At 50.3% G+C, this 17,337-nt stretch overlaps 1 protein-coding gene across 2 annotated transcripts; it reads right to left on the reverse strand.

The window, feature by feature from the left end:
- On the reverse strand, positions 1-10,489 carry SLC22A31 (solute carrier family 22 member 31). Of its 2 annotated transcripts, XM_081201187.1 has the most exons (10): positions 10,267-10,489; positions 9,174-9,972; positions 8,518-8,621; positions 7,407-7,561; positions 7,024-7,192; positions 4,596-4,741; positions 3,209-3,317; positions 2,483-2,697; positions 1,799-1,910; positions 1-760 (listed from the first exon to the last, which is right to left on the reverse strand). In XM_081201187.1, exons 2-10 carry the CDS (start codon positions 9,531-9,533, stop codon positions 331-333), a joined length of 1,800 nt encoding a protein of 599 aa, XP_081057313.1. In that variant the 5' UTR covers positions 9,534-9,972; positions 10,267-10,489; the 3' UTR covers positions 1-330. The 2 variants fall into 2 exon arrangements, with proteins under 2 accessions (XP_081057313.1, XP_081057312.1); XM_081201186.1 differs by lacking the exon at positions 10,267-10,489 and having other exon boundaries at positions 9,174-10,061.
- Positions 10,490-17,337: the final 6,848 nt, after the last annotated feature.

The following is a 17,337-nucleotide window of genomic DNA, read 5'->3' on the forward strand; positions in this document are numbered from 1 at the left end:
TACAAAGGTGTCACACAGTTTTTTATTAGAAGTGCTTGGGGGCACCAGAGCCTATAAGGCACCAAGGGTAGGGCTGCAGTGGCTCTTTCCCTGCGAGACGGAGAGAGGAGAATCCAAAAAGCTGGCGCCCTCCAGGTGTTTTGGACTACAACTCCCATACTAGCCCCAAACGTCTGGGGGGCAAGAGGCAGATGATCCTGTGTGACGGCCAGCCGCCCTCTGTGCTCACAGCCTCACTCCAGTTTTTAGGAACGTGGTGCAGTCCTTCAATGGGGTGGCAGGGGGACTTAAACACCCTCCTCGCTGCCCCAAGGCATGCAGTCCAGGCCACTACATCCCTTCCAGAGTGCTGTTGTGCCGGGAGCGCACAGGGAGCAGCGGTCTTGTTTGCCCAGAGCTGGCTCCATGGTGGGAGCCCAGCATCTTCTTGGTGGCTGAGACAAGGCGGGCGTAGCTGTCGGGGTCGTAGGGGCCAGCTGTGGAGCGGGTGGAGAGCAGCGGCAGGTGGTCCTTGTGGCGCTGGCGCTGACTGGAGCGGAAGAGCGGGGGCCGGTGCTGACTCTCCCCGTCCCGCAGAGAGTCCGGAAGGGGCCTGCTGGTGCTCTCTGGGAGCAGCATGATGCTAAGCACCGACAGGATGGCAAAGGAAGCGAAGATCACATGGTGGAGAAAGAAGCCATGGCTGTTGTGGATCTCCATGAGTGGAGTTGTGGCTTGGCCCACCAAGCCAGCGGCCAGGATGAGGCCCAGCCCAGCACCCCTGCAGAAGAGAAAAGGGCAGCAGCGTTGGGAACAAGTGCTGGGCAGGGTGAGGGGGGTAGAAGAGAAGAAGTCCCATCTGGCTACATAAGGCACAAGCTCAGCAGCTAAGGATAGAGTGGGGCTCCCCACCAGATTAACTCTGTGGGCCACATCCAAAGTCTTCCTCCCTCCCCCAAGCCCACTCCTCAAAAAAAATAAATGTAGTTTTTACTGAGCATTTTTTGTGTTACAAAACAGATGCCCACTCCTCCTTTTAATGGCTAGTGCGGCTGTGTGAGAAACACATGAAGGAGCTGCCTTTCGCCAGGTCAGATCAGTGTCAAACTCTGGCTGGCAGCCTCTTCCCCGGGGTGGCCTCATGCCCAGGAAGGCTTTTACCAGGCCTGCAACCCAGCATCAGAGAATGATGACTGGAGCTTCAGGAGGGGGCCCACCCAGTGCTAGAGAGCAGCTGCTTTGCATCCAGAAGTTCCCACATTCCACCCCAATGACATCTTAATTAGAGAGCTGCCGCTGACAGTATATCTTCCTATATACATAAAAATGTAAGGTTGTCATCACACTGCTCCTGTTGGGAGGATTTGCATGGTTGGCAAGCAAAGCAAGCAGGGGTACGAACCCCTTGAAACAATGCTCAGCCAGATGGACTAATAGTCAGACTCCGTAGAAGGCAGATTCCTGTATTTATATGACCTCCTGCTTGCAAAGCAGATGCTCTACCACAGACCTACTTCTTCCCCAGTGGCAACCAGGTATTTAAATGTTCACAGGACCCGTTATTTGGGTAGGACCTTTCATCTGGGTAGACCTGCGCAAATTGGGCCTCCGGTTCCTCCCATCCCAACCCCCCAGCCGAGATAATGCAGCAGTCACCCTCCCACTCTGGGATCTGGGCCTGTCAGTCTATTATCATCCTCATCAGTATAATTACATTTCTATACCGCCCTTCATCAGTGGAACACAGGACGGCTTACAGTATACAGTCTAGGCCTTGTGTGCCTGCACAGCACATGCAGGGAGAGGAGAGACGCCTCACCTGACCACGGTGGGAAGCACCTCACCGGCAAACAGGACGCTGAGGGCAGAAACAGCTTGTGACGCAAGGATCCCCAGGACAGAGAGCAGCACAATGAGCCAGGACATCAGGTCTAAGGGAGGAAGAATAGAGAGGCAGGCAGGCTAAGCAGGAGGTCTGCCCAGCTGCTAACCAAAGTGGATGGCCCAGAGAGCCCTTCATAGAGCAAACCACAGCACAGGAGAGGAAAGCATGGCAGTCCAAAACCACATTCCCTTCTGGGCTGCTTTCCAGGGGCCACATGCCAGTGCTGGGTGGGCCAGAGGGCCAGAGTAGGTGGAGTGACATACGCACATTTCCCCCTTTGGTGCAGTAGGCAGACTTCCCCACACACTTGCCACACCCCTCCAACCAGGCAAGCAAGAGGCCATGTCAGAGGTCAAAGAACTGTTCCAGCCAAGCAAACACACTGGGGAGCGGGGAGGGGTCAAAACAGAGCCAGGTACACAGGCTCGGAGGGACACAGCTCCAGGCCCAAGGCTCCCAACCCCTGCCTTAGCAGGTAACTCGCGCAAGTGCATGTGCACAGATGAGGATGGCTCGTGGCTGCTAAACCCAGCCAGGAGAAGAGAGCCTGGGAGGGGTGGGGTGGGGGTCTCTTCTGGGAACTTGTGGTACACCTCCCCCATATCACTGTCTGCTTACACTGAGTCAAGGCCAGTAGCAGCAGCGATGAAACGCCCGTCAGGATGGTGCTGAGCAGGAGGGCGGCGCGGCGTCCAAAGTGGTCCACGGTCAGGCACAGGAAGAGGAGCGCAACCGCCTCACTCGCCACCAGCAGGAAGTAGGGAAAGTAGAAGCCCGGTGCATAAGAGGTCAGGTTGCGGGTGAAGCTGTGGCGGATCCCACTCCCAATGAACCTGGACCGTAGGGGAAACAGGAGGCGGGGGTAGAGAGATGATAAAATGCTCTGCAGTAACTCTAGGAGGATGGACCAGGGGTTAGAGTTTGACAGTATGAGCAGGGATATGGGTCCCGTGGGTCAAATAAAGAGGGTGGCACATGGGCTGGAAGTTCCCAATCCCTGCCCAAGAGGAGAAGCATTGCTTGTGAGTAACTCAGGACAGATAGCAAAGAGGATCAAATGTATAGGTCTGTGAAGAGGCCAATTGGATGCCCCTGGGAAGCCTACTGGCAGCAGGGCGGGGAGGCAGCAGCCCTCTTCCCACTGTTGGTCACTAGCAATTGGTACAGTATGCAAAGGTAGTCTGCCTCTGGACGTGGAGGTTCCAGGAAGACATTACAACTAATCGTCAATGCTGGGAGATTTCACCACCACCGCAACTTCAGAGTGGCTGCCAACACTTCCCAGCACAGCTCCCAGGTCCCACAACCAGTTCTCAAAGAACCCACAACATATCAGGCTCTTACGCAGTGAAACCCAGGATAAGGCTGTTCTTCCAAATGACCCGGGTGCGGAAGATCTTGCAGATGCTGTAGTACTGTGGCCGAGGGGCCCCTCCAGACAGGTTGTCCAGCTCTGGAGACAGAATTAAAAACATATTGTGAGACAACCAGCACCACTAATCCAGGAAACCTGCAGCATATTTTTAAAAAACTAATTGACATGAAGAATGTACATACTGGCATTCAATTATACTCTCAGGGCAACTAACAGCAAAACGTTAACACAACGAAATAATCTCTCAACAATGCAGGAAAAACCACAGACCAAACAGCAAATAAAAATGTCAGAAGAATGAATTAAGAAGCCTTGAGATTTATTTACATTTTCAAGGTCAGTAGCAGGTGCCTAAAGGGCAGCCAAGAATCCTTGGGTGTGCCAAAGCCAAAAAGGTCCTCTTCCATCATTTCACAGACATATGCGTGGATCCTCTTTGCTATCTGTCCTGAGTTATTCACAAGTAATGCTTATCCTCTTGGGCAGGGATGGGGAACTTCTGGCCCATGTGCCAAATGTGGCCCAGGAGGCTGTTCCTGAGAAACCATCACCTACTTGCCCCACAACTGACATCGTATGACACCACATGTGCAACTTCCAAGGAACAAATGGGAGCTTAAGGGGAGCTCCTGATTGTTCCTCTGCCGGAGGAAGGTGGGCTCCCACTACCATCAGTGCACCTTGTTCCTCAGCAGGAGAAAGCTTGCACTGAAACTGCTGCTAAAATGGGAAAGAAAGAGACTCTCAAGTTTTCACAGTGGCTTCAATGGAAAGTGCTGCCTGCCCCTGGAGCAAGCCCCTTGGAAGGGGTGCTGAGAGTACACCTTCAAAGAGAAGCCACTGTGATATCAGGTAACAGATAGACAGCCCTGCTTCCTGTCAAATTTGGCCTGAGAGGGCAGTTACAGGGATCTGGCCTGCTTGATGGGGTAGGGGGAAAGTTTCTCCAGCTGTGCTCTAGGCGATGTTGGACTCACAACTCCCAACAGCCCCATCCAGCATGACTAACACTCATGGGGGATGGAAGTCTATCTTCACCTGGAAGGTGACAGGCTCCCCCCAAAAAACTCCACCCACATCAGAGAAACACATCCACCTATGTTAACGGCTTGCACACCTGCTTCTCACAGTGGGTCAAGAGGTATTGATCCCGAAAAGGCAACTAGTGCTTTTTCCAGCCTCCGGTTGCATGGGGATGGCGTACCTTGCACCCAAAGTAACCTGGCAGGGCAGATATTCACCAGCCCCACCAACCTGAGATCCAAATGAGCACCCAGCACCCCGTTGCTCCAAGCCAGAAACTGATAAAGCAGCAAGGCTTAGAGTGAGGGCCAAGCCTAGCCCCTCAGACCTCACCTGCAAACAGGTGCTCCCAAGTGTAGGAGTCATCCTCCAGGCGGATTCCATTGCCCTCGGCTAAATCGCGCAGAACCCGCTTGCCTTCCTCAAGCTGCTGAGTGGCCAAGAGCCAGCGGCCCGACTCGGGGGAGAGGGCAGGACACCTGCTCCCAAAAAAGAAGAACAAGCACTGCTGGCATGACCGGTGGCATCCTGGCAGGCAGAGCTGGAGCGTAGCTGCTCCTTCATTCTGGACAGTGTATCCCCACATGGAGAGCAACTACCCAAAGCTTGCTGGATATTCTTGGGAAACCCAGTCTCTTGGCTACAGCTTACACAAACAGGAGTAACCACAACCACACTGTGCAAAAATGAACAAGGCAAAACTTTCAGGGGAGAAGAGGGAGGGAGAATACAACCAAAAGTTTATTAAAAATCTAAAACGGGTATTCTTATTGTTATTATTAAGAAATTTTTTTTGGTGGGGGGGGGTAAAGCTGATGGTTGTTATGTTCCCAAGCATGAACCAATTCAGAAGATCTATGGGGGCAGGGAGCCTTGAGTGCATATGACACTGAAAACTCTCCTTAGGTGGTGTTTAAGGAATTGTGGCTTGTGTGGTGAGATGGGGGCTTTTCAGAAGAACAGTCAACTTGCCACATCTCAAGTAGTGAGAAACAGCTGAACTGTGCAGCCTTTTGCTGCTAGGTCAGTGAGCCATACTAATGGCCTCTGCCCGCCAACCAGAAAGTGTTTTAAAATCCAGAAGGAAGAGAGGGAGGAAAGGGTGAGGGAGTCATTTGTATTACATAACAGCAACTTGGGGTCCCCCCTTCCGGACATCCATTTTATTGGGTGTTCATGAGGATTTGTGCTCATCATGCTAACAGGACCATCACACCGGATCCCACACTCAATACTGTTCGTGCCTGAAGGTGTTTTGGAACAGTCACACTGCTTCATTTCAAAATAGTGCACAGCCCTGAAATGTCTTATACCGCAAGTGTTCTGGTTTATTTTTTGCCCTGCTTTTGCTGTGCTATGGCCCCTCTGGAGAGCAATAATGTGGCAGCATTGGGGCAGGATGGCAGAGAAAAATTAAGTAGAACAAACCTGCCACTGATGCACTACTATTATGTCAAAACATGTTGCAGAAGACACCCGCAATACCACCTTTGTCTGGAGGGGCCCGTACCCTCTTGTGGTTTCAAACTGGGGACACTGCCTTTGTGCAGTGCAGAGAGAAAGAAGGGGAAGTGTGCTTTTTAGTGCTTTCTTGTATGGATCCAGGGCCTCTCCCCTAAGTGTCCCAGCATGACTCTCCCTTTCCCTGCAATGTTTAAACATCCACTCCTTCCTCTGCAGTACACACCCCACATTGCTCAAGCCTAAAGGAAGCTGCTCCAAGTTGCAGCTGGATCAAGTGTGTTCCCTCAGCCCTTGAACTGAAGGGCTCTGCCAAGGGGGTGCTCTAGTGAAGAGGGCTTGCTCAGCACCAAGAGGTCACTCAGGCAGTGACCTCTGCAAGGCTGAGGAAGTGCCAAGTGGGCTGAGGCTTCAGAGTGGCTGGCAGCAGCACCCTCTCCTGCCTGGAAGGGTTGCAAGGAAATCTTGCAAAGGAGGCAGCATGTACAGAGCAGGAGTGGGGATGCATGTGCAGCAGCAGGCAGCCACAGGATAAGCGCTGCCCTCTGACCCCGTCACCATCAGGCAAGGGTCCCTTCCCACCTTGGGTGTGCTGTACCGCTGTGTTTTGGCTACATTCAGTGGGCAATATTTAACAATGCACGCATGTGCAATACCACAGCGTAGCGTCAGGTGAAAGTTTTGTAGGGCACCAGGTTAGGGGATTGAGCAACTTTAACACAGCTCTTGGTGCTGCACGACTTTTGTCAGATAGGCATAGATTACTTATTCTGAGAAAGCAGGGCTGGGGAACCTCAGGCTCAGGGGCTGAATATGACCCTCCATTTGGCCCTCGTAACTCTCCCCAAGCCACACCCCTCACTCGGTCAACTTCAGGTCCTGAGTGTTTTTTGCCTGGCTGGAATGTGCCCCTGAACTCTGATAATGCCTCTTGCTTCCCTGGATGGAGGAAAGAGAGAGATGTCGGTGCCAAAACTGGTCTACTGGACAAAATGTGTGTTGCTCTGCCTGCCTTTGCTTCTATCTAATGGAATGTGGCCCTCAGAAGGTTGTCTAGATAATGTGGCCCTTGGGCAGAAAAAGGTTCCCTACCCATATTTTAAGGCACCAGGAGAATTACAGGGAGTTCCCACCCTGGGAAGAGTTTTCTCAAAGTGCGGCGGGAGGGTGAGAACCACACTGATCTCCTCACTGACATGAGGTCCGCAATGCTTGTTGTGCCTCTCATTTCAAGGAGTCATGTGTCTCCATTGTAAGGCTTCCCACCCCCTTCGTATTCAGGGCTGAGAGGCAGACTTACCACCAGCAGGCAGCCAGCAGAGTGAGTCCCAGCACTATTGTCCCCTGGAGGAGCCGCCACTCCTTGCAAGCCACCGCCAGCCCTGGCAAGAGCAGCTCCCCAGCCACCCAGAAGAAACCAGCGCCCATGGTGACTGCCAGGCGGTGCGGAGGGTCACACAACTCCAGCCCTGGGGAGGAAAAGCCAGTGAGAAACACAAGAAATGGAGACGGGGGCAGAATGTACAGGAGAGGTGCACATGGCAGGCAGAGTTTGCTGGTAGCCCGGGAGACACACAGGTCTCTGCTTTGGCAAAGATCCAGAATTCCCAACCCATTATATGAAAGCAGAGGCAACTGCAGAGGACCTAATAAGGATGTGGGGTAGCAAAGAGGGCAACTCACTTGCAACATAGAGGGAGAGGAAGGTGCCAGCCAGCAGTGCCCCAAAGAGCAGCCGGGTAAGTACAAGCATAACATAATTCACAGCCAGCGCCACGGCAATGCCCAGAGGGATGGACAGCATCAAGGAGGAGATGAAAGTGGCCCGGCGGCCAAACCTAGAAAATCAAAGGAGAGCAGTGAGTAAGGATACAAAGTTGGGGGGGGGTTCTACAGGAGAGCCAAAGGCCCATCTAAGTCCAGCATCCTGCTCTCAGCCAGATGCCCCAGTACAAAGTCTACAGCTCTCACTGGCTGCATCTCTGCTCAAACACTCCAGCCCCCTGGGTAGAAGTGGCCAGTTCAGTTACCAGTCCGCGGGTGTGCAAGCAAGGGAGTCTGGCTTTTTTAACTTGGACTTTTGAAAAGTCCTTTGCAATAGCAATGTTATGGAATGGTGGAACTCACTCCCACAGGACACAAACCCATGGGCAATAAAGCTACCAGCAGCTACTAGCCACAACGGCTGTGCTCTTCCTTCATGGCCAGAGAAAATAATGCTTTTCAATGCCAGTTGCTGGAAATTGCAGGAGGGGAGAGTGCTCTTGTTCTTAGGTCCTGTTTGAGGGTTTCTCACAAGCATCTGGGGGGCCACAGTGAAAACAGGATGCTGAACAAGATGCATGCTGGACTGGACTCTAACCACTACACCACACTGGCTCTAATACCAAGTTGAACTGTTTTGTTGCTCTTGACTATTAGCATTGACTCTGAGCGACAACACTCTCTCCAGGGTCTCAGCAAGAGAAGGATCTTCCCTGCCACTTGCCATTTTATCATTAAAACAAAAACAACTGGAATTGAACCTGGGCTCCACTCCATGCAAAACCAATGCTCCACCACTGAGCATTACATTCACTTCCCTTGGAGATAAGAACATCCTGGTTCAACAAGACTGCAGCACCACAACACCATACAGTAGCTGTACACAAAGAGTGTATTGGGTTCGCTGGGATGCTAATTAAGAACATGGTAACAAGATTCCAGTCCTCACTGAGGATTCACAGCCTTCAGGCAAGGCTTGCTACAAACTCAAGGAAGGGCAAAGCAGCATTGTGATGGGGAAATATTTTACCTGTCACAGGCCGATCCAAAAGCCATGTAACCAATCAACCACCCCAGGAGGTGGGTGGTTTGCTCCAGGGGCACCTGCCAGTGGTTGGCACAGACCAAGTCCCACTAGAAGAAAAAGGGAGGAGAGTTTTCACAATCAGGAGGCTGGTGGTGTTGCCTGCCTTTAGGTCTTCTCATAGATATATAGATGCCCAGGGGCCACTTCTAGCTTTTGGGGCCTCAGTCATAATAAAATTTAAAAATAATGGCACACAAAAGCAAAATGATCTAAAAATCAGTTAACAACAAAAACCATCAAGCTGGTCTCTGACCGTAATAAATTTCATGTTCAACAAAAATCATGGATTTTACCAAATGGCAGCTCTTATTTGTTTAAATGCCTTCCTCACCCCTGCATAAAAGCAAGCTGCAAAAATTATCAAATGCAAAAATGTAACAAGATAATTTTTAACTTTAAAATTAACCCTAAATTTGAGGCCTACTTTAATCTGGAGGCCCAGGCCAAGCCCCTCCCCGCTCTTTACAAAATGTGCGAGAGGTTTTGCCTAGGTCAGAACCCACGGCGTCATTTGGGCAGGTGGACCAGGGTCTCCCGCTTCCGTCCCTTTCCTAGGGCCACTCTGCACATCCTCAGAGGCACCCTTCTGACCCACGGACCTGCGTCACGACGGTGGAGAGGAGGCCGGCCTCAGGCAGGACGTACTCCCAGCCGCGGGTGCAAGGGCCGGTCCCGTTGGGCTCGAGGCCGCCCCCGGGCGGCGGGTAGCGGTAGAGCAGGCAGTGGCTGCCGGGCGGGGTGGAGGCGTTGAGCAGCTCGGGCCCGCTGGCGTTGCGCAGCTCGGGCGGCAGCAGCGCCGGGTCCGGGCGGCAGCGGTGCTGCGGGGTGGCGGCCAGCAGGAGCCCCGCGGCCAGGCCGAGCGCCAGCGGCACGTTGGGCAGCCACGAGGCGGCAGCCAGGAGCCGGGCGCGCCGCCCGAAGCCGCCCACCTGCCGCAGCAGCTGCCCGTCGAAGTCCATGCGCCGCGGGCAGGACGGTCACCTGGAGCAAAAGAGCAGCGCCGCCGGGCTGGCTCGCTAGTTAGGCGGCCGCGGTGGGGCGGGTGCTTAAGGAGGCCGGCCGGAGGGAGCCGCCCCCTGGGAGCACGGAAGGAGGAAAGGACCGGGGAGCGCACGGCGAAGCAGCGACCCTCGACGGTCCTCGCCCCGGTGCCGCCGCTCGCTTCCTCCCTCTCGGCCTGACTGCGCCAAGAGAGCCGTCGAGGGAAAGCAGCCGGGATAAAGGAGGGCTGCTTGCGGCTCCCGCTTTTTAGACGGCCCGCTAGCCGACGCAGACACAAGCCTTTCCTCCTCCTCAGCGCCGCCTACTGGTTCTCGTCCGCCCCGTCGCGTAAGGACGTAAGCAGGCGTACCGGTTGGATTCTTCAAAGGATTCCGGACACGTTTCCCTAAGATTTGCCTGTTGATTTACCTGAGAAAACAAGGTGGTGGGTTGGCAACATATATTCGCGTGATAGTAATAAAATTTCAAAGCGGTTTACAAAAAGGATAAAACAATAAAGTTATCAGTAAGAAAAAATCCCAGTTAAAATTACTCTCTATATTATTCAAAAATAATTAAAATAAACTAAAAACTAAAAACAAAAACAAAACAGAAGATTAAAGCACATTACAACATTCTGCATGTCTGGGTAGATTTGCCTAAACAAAAATAGTTTAGCAGGTGCCCAAAAGAGTCATTGAAGACACCTGCCTGATTGTGATAGGCAGGGAGTTCCAAAGTGTGAGTGCTGTAGGCAAAATAAAACCCTTTTCTCCCTTCAAAAGCAGGAGGGAGATTGAGGATCATTGCAGAAGTCCCACCCCCTTAGATCAAGAGCCTGGCTGGAGCAGACTTTTTGGGGCGAGCCATCCAGCCCAGTACTGTGTCCTGGACCCTAGAAGGAGAAGCCAGGCAGATTCCTCTGCAAAGCTCACCCACCAGCCTTGCAAATTACTGTGTGTGTGTGTCAAAATAAAAAAATTCCTTCCAGTAGCACCTTAAAGACCAACTAAGTTAGTTCTTGGTATGAGCTTTCGTGTGCATGCACACTTCTTCAGATACACTGTGTGTGTGTGTGTGTGTGTGTGTGCGTGCGTGCGTGCGTGCGCGTGTGCGTGTCCAGCATTCTTCCTTTGGACATTGTGGAGGATAGAGTGGGCTGCATCTGATAAAACAGGCTGCAGTCCACTAAGCCAAAACAGGTAGCCTTTAAGGCAATTCCACAAGACTCTTTGTTGTCATTGATCCTGCGAGAGTAATAATACACTTTTTAAACCACCCTTCAACCAAGTTTCCTTGGGCACCACCAGCTTCTGACTCATATAGGGACCAAAGCTGCCTCTTGGCTGTGCTTCTGCCCTGAAGCTGGATTAGACCAAAGTCCCATCTAGCCCCCCCCCCCCCCCGCGTTCTTCAGATGCCAACCAGATGCCCACAGGAAGCCTGCAAGCAGGATGTGATCTCCCTCCCTCCTGTGATTTTTAGCCACTGGCTTTCAGAAGCATCACTGTCTCCTACAGTGGGTGTAGAACACAGCCTTGTCCTCCATGATTTTACCCAAGCCTTTTACAGCTATACTATCACTACAAACTGTAGGAGCCAGTTTGGCAGTTTAACTTCACTTTGTTAAGAAGTGCTTCCTTTTGTCTGCCCTGCATTTTCCTGCATTCAGCTCCCATGAGCACAGCCAAGGGGGAGCAGGGAGGAGCAGCTGCCCCCCCCATCAATAAAAATAAATAAAAACATAGCTAACTAAGGTTCTGCTGCCCCCCAACAAGACCTGCACTCCCTAACAAAAGGCTTGCCCCCCCAAAAAATCCTGGCTACGCCCATGTCATCTTTATTGGATGGCCTCTCCCACTACATTAAGGAAGACTCTGCAGGACCCAGGAAAGATGGTAGGAGGTCATACATAGGCCCTTTACCTGGCCTGATGAGTGCACCATTTAGCTTGGTGTGCCCTTGTAATAAGAAACTAGAACAGGCAGGTGCTGCAATTTGACCCAATATTCTTTCGCAAAGAGCCCCCTCCAAACCCAGGATCTGCACCCAAATGTAAACTCCAACCTGCTTACAGCTACTTCCTTTTGTTTTTAGGAAAATAGGAAGTTGTCTTATTATACCAAGTCAGGCCATCTAGCTCAGCACTGCTAACACATAGTGGCTCTCTTGTTTGTGTTTCAGACAAGGCACATCCACAGTCTTATCTGGAGACATCATGGATTGAACCTGGGTCCTGCTCTGTGCAAAGCAGATGTTCAACCACTGAGCTACAACCCCTCCCTATTTCTAGTCTTTAAAAATCCCCATGCTTCCCCCCCCCAAAAAAAATTAAAGTGTTTTACATATTACTCCATAGCAGAACGAACTGCTGGTGGTAGAGCTTTGCAGTTGCCTTTTAGGGAAATGAGGAGCGGCCTTCCCATCTGTTATTGCATAAAAACAGACACAGAGTTTGAAACCACTCACCAGCCACCTAAAGTCCTAGAAACACCCTGCCTGAGAGTCACATGATCCCAGGGACTGGTCAGCTTTCCCTCCCTGGCTTCCTGCCTCTTAGACTCACCTTTCCCAAGGTAGTGGGGGTGGGGTGGGGAAATGTCTCCATGTTGCAATGCAGACTTAAATGTTAATTCCTAAATGGTGATGGGGGGCAGGGGCAGGGAGTGCAGAGTCAAGAAGAGGCATTGCTTTTAACTTTGCCCAGTGAGAAGGCTCAGAGACAGCAGTTGAGGTTGCACAGTTGGGACATAGTGGCTGCTGATAAAAAGGCCCTTTGTTCTAAGGGCCCCTCCCTGTCTGTAAATGGAGCTCTTATCAATTTACTCATCTGGGCAGGGAGAGAGAATCTGGGGAAGAGGGAGGAAAGATTATTAGCACTCTAGCAGCTGAGACAGAGAAGGAGCAAGCACATTCCGGTCAAGCAGCTTTCTTTCGGCTACTACCTCTGATTGTATCCTATATCAGGTTTCAGCTTGCCAAGTGTGTTTGACAAGTGCTGCTGTGCTTGCTCCAAACAGCCTCCACTCCCGCAAGAAGCTTGTCACTGCACCTCAACAGACTGGGGGACTGTGGGGCCGTCAGACTAGTCACGGTGAATCTTAACACAAGTATTGCAGGGCAAAGGCTGGTTCTGTCTACTGGGACATGTTGGCTGTATGCATACCATTCATTTAATGCTCATTCCCCCCTTACACACACACACACACACACACACACACACACAAACAAACAAACAAACAAAAAACAATCCCAGGAACAGCTACAATTCCCAGCATCCTTAACAAACTACAGTTCCCAGGATCCTTTTTTTGTGTGGGAGCAGGGGCAGAGAATGTACTTTAAATGTGTTCTGTGTTTTTTCAGCCTACATTGAAGTTATCTCCCTCCAGCAAAACAACTACATTAGTTCATGTCAGCGTTGTCTTTAAATATTCTGTCCCCCAGGTGATAGAAATTGCTAAACATCAGAATCTCACCCAGTGCTAAGACATGTCCTGAAAATCGCTCTTTATATCTCCGGACTGTTTGGCAATTTGACCCACTTCAAATTCTTGTTTGCAGAGGTGAATCAGGATGCTATTTCATCGCTCCAAAGTGCTCTGAGAGGACACAACACAGCCAGCTTTTGTCTCACCAGCTGATTATTCCAGCAAAACAAATCTTTAGAACATGGCAAGCTGAGCTGCAGCAACAGATCCTGTGAAACTTTGTCCGTGTGGATCAAATCCCAGGGTTAACTGCAGGAAATAGCCTGCCATCATCAAAATAATTGTTGGCAGGGGTCGCCCTCAACTGTGACTGTTCTGAGAACTCCTTTTAAAAATTATTTTTAAGGGAAGGAAACACGGCTCTATATTGTCAGCCTCTTGGGTCTATCTAGCCCTGTATTGTATACACCTGATCCAGCCCCCAAGCAATTTTTGCTTTCCCTCTCTGCAAGACCTCTCATTTGAGTAGCAGTGGAGAAGAACAGCCCCTTGATGGGGATGCAAACCGTCACCTTCCTGGTTGTCAGGTTGATCATTTAACAAGGGAAGAGGGAGCAGCACCTGCTTGTTTGAGGCAGTGGGGTGTCCAACATCTGCTGCAAGGATTCAGACAGGGGGATGCAAGGAACAGAGCGTCTCTGTCACTTTGAGCTCCTTGGAGGAAAAAAATGGAATATAAATGCAATAAATAAATAATAGACCACCCTGAGCTGGATGGATCAATGATCTGATACCAGGTGAGGCCGTTTCTTGTGTTTCCAGGTCTTGCAAAATTCAGAGTGCCTTGAGCCAGAAACACGCTTTCTTACCAGTGAAGAAATGGAAACCTTGCAATGAGGAAGTGACAACTCTTTCACAATCTTTGCAGCAAACCTCACGATGCGTGGCTAAAACAGCCCTCTGAGCATCTTAAGAGGAAGGATCGGCACAAAGGTGTTAAACAAAGTGTCCCATTCCATTCCCACCCTGGTAATTAATATTTCCAGAATAGCAAGACACTGGCCACACACTAAGCAGAAAAGACGACATATTTTCTCCAGATCCCCAGCTGATCCCAAGGGGGCTAGAAGTAGCTTTTAATTGTTAAGCCACCTTGGTCACTTTACATGGAAAAGCAGAGTCTAAATGTAATAAAACAGTAGGTTACCTCTGCTGCAGCTGCTGCTAATCTTCTCTGCTCCCTGCCATGACCTCCCTGCAAGCTGTGGCTGTGCTACAAGCAGCTGGGATTTCAGCCCTTTTGATCAGCCTCTGTCTGGTGAGCAAGTTTCAGCAAATTGCTGGTGACACCTAGTGGTGCAAGACGAAAGTTCGCTGTGCACCTGTTTGTATATATAGCAAACTTCACTAGCCTGTCTTCTTCCACCAGTCGCAGCTAGCCCAAAACATCTGGAAGCCACAAAGCTGATGCTGTCAGGGACTCTGGGAACTCTCACCTTGCACTCTTTATTGCTGTGCATGGCTGTCTCCTATTTATGCCTCCAACTCTGCAAATTGCCAATAAAAGAATGCCAATTTGAGGGGAGTCTTTGGCCCGACCCAGCAGGGTTCTTCTTATGTTCATAGGCATAGCCTGGAGTGAAGCTATAACTCAGCAGCAGAATATGTGGCTTGGACTGAAGAGGTTCCAGCTTCAATCACAGCACATCCCGGTTTATTAGTCATTCATTTATTCAATTTATTCCTTCCTCCCAAAGGAGCCCACGGTGGCAAGAAAAGTGATAAAACAACAACATCACCATAAGCATGCCCGTGAGTCAAGAAACAATGCTAGAATAGATAGTCCAACTCAGCATAAGACAAGCTTGTAAATGTTCATCTCCCTCTCCCCAGACCTCATCTTTATTTTATTGCATCTACATCCCACCTTCCCTCCAAGCTCCAGGTGGCATATGAGGGTTTCCCTTTCCCCCATTTTATCCTCACAACAACCCTGTGAGGTAGGTTAGGCTGAGCAGCAGCAACTGGTCCAAGGTCGCACAGTGAGTTTCGGGGTTGTTTGGGAATTTTGTACCCTATTCATGCCTCTTTCCCAAGATATGCTCACTGGGGTTGGAATTGCATCACTTTGGTGATTCTGTATGGCAGGGACGGGCAACCTGAAGTCAAATGTTGACTGCAATTATCAGCTGCCAATTATCCCAAACTTATTGACCATGGTGGTCACAGCTGCCAAGAGTTGCTGTTCTCCATCCCTACTGGACAGCACCTAATGGCAGTGGCACTAGATACACAGAGCAGTTGTAGTGAATGCACACACACACAGAGTGGTGGTGAACACACTATCCCTGCCCTCCCTCATACAATTCGGCATTTGTCAAGACAAGCTTCATGGAAGAGCCTCACCAAAACATGAAGGAAAACACCTGTGGGATGCTAACATGCCTGGCCTTGTAGTATTGTAGAGAATACGGCTCATGTATTTGTGTGTGTAAACCAGGTGTGGGTAACCCTTTGAGTGTCTAGATCAGGGGTCAGCAAACTTTTTCAGCAGGGGGGCGGTCCACTGTCCCTCAGACATTGTGGGGGGGCAGACTCTATTTTGAAAAAAATAATGAAGGAATTCCTATGCCCCACAAATAACCCAGAGATGCATTTTAAACAAAAGCACACATTCTACTCATGTAAAAATACTAGGCAGGCCCCACAAATAACCCAAGGATGCATTTTAAATAAAAGGACACATTCTACTCATGTAAAACCATGCTGATTCCCGGACCGTCCACGGGCCAGATATAGAAGGTGATTAGGCCGGATCCGGCCCCCGGGCCTTAGTTTGCCTACCCATGGTCTAGATGTTGAACTACAAATCCCATCAGCCGCAACAAGCCTGGTCAATGGCTATGAATAATAAGAGCTGCGGCTCAGCATCTCAAGGGCCAAAAATTCACCACACCCGGTGAAGGGAAAGAAGAGGGGTTATTTACAAGATCTGTTGATGCTGTGTGTTAGAAAATGGATTCTTCTGTGTGGATGCAGTCTATTCCTTCATGACCTTTGCATGGGACCTGTGCTTGTGTGGAGAGATGTTGCAAAATGCTAGAGGTAGAAAGTAGGAACAGATGCTCTGAGCTCTCCCTTAAGGGAAGAACTTAGTTCTTTTGGCGTGTTATGGCCACTCAGAGCATTTTATCCAATGCCTAATCCCAGTTCAGTCCTCACAGTTCCTTTGAATTAAGAGGAGGGGCCACTAAGTGAACCAAAAAAAGGGGTGCTCCAGGTGATGTACACCTGGATCCCAACCCCCATTTTTTGGTTTTAGAAGCTAAGCAGAGAAGCCAGCATTAAGACCTTGAAAGGTGAGTGAGTCAGGCCAGCCACGTCTGGCGTCTTCATGGCTGAAGCTTGCATTTTTCAATAAAAACTTGTGGTATAGATCTGGCATTGCTCTATTCTTGAAAACACACAAGGCGGCAGCATATATCCAAGGCTGTGCATTTAATGTGGTATAAAAGGGGCAGGGGGAAGAACAGAGTTGGATCCAGACTAAACTAGTTATGCTTTAGAACCAATGAAATCAAGTGGCAAGTTAGTTGTCTAACTTTGGTTTCAGTGGGGCGAAGTATGGATTAAACCCACATAATTTGCATAAACACAAAAGGCAGGACGGAAATTGTTCAGGTCAAGATTGATGGATGTACTGGATGTGATGAGCCTGTCCTGCAGCTGGGGCTACACTAAAGGGCAAAGGAAACTGCATTTTACAGTCAGATACCTGATCCTACTAGCACAGTAATCTACACTGATTGGCAGCAGCTCTCCAGGGTTGCAGGCAGGAATATTTCACAGTCTTGCCTGGGGAATGAGCCTGGGATCTTCTGCAGTGCAGAGCAACTAGAGAATCCCAGCTGCCCACCCAAATACCCTTGGTATCTGCTAGAATGACACAGGTGAGATTTTACCTTGCCTGCCCAAGATGGTATGTTGTAGGAGGGAGAGTTGAATCTTGGGGATCTGGGTTCAAACCTCACTCCAGACATGGACTGATTCTATCCCTGTCTGTATCTGTAAAAACAGACATGCATGAGGACTTAATAGTACAAGAGTATGTGGAACACTTTGCCCAAAAAGTCTGGATCAGTCATCGCCAACTTGGTGCCCTCCAAGTGTTCTGGAATGCAATTCCTATCAGTCCCAACTCCCAGGGATGATGGGAATTGTAGCCCAAAACATCTGGCAGGCACCAGGTTGGTAAAGACTGAAGCCTGGGTACACAAAGAAGATGGTGTTCACCTCTTAAACTGGACGCAACACTAATATCTCGGCAAAGCTGGAGAAATTAAGAGCCCAG

The sequence above is a fragment of the Podarcis bocagei genome, assembly GCF_964188305.1.
Source record: "Podarcis bocagei genome assembly, chromosome: 7".
In the NCBI taxonomy this organism is placed as follows: Eukaryota; Metazoa; Chordata; class Lepidosauria; order Squamata; family Lacertidae; genus Podarcis; species Podarcis bocagei.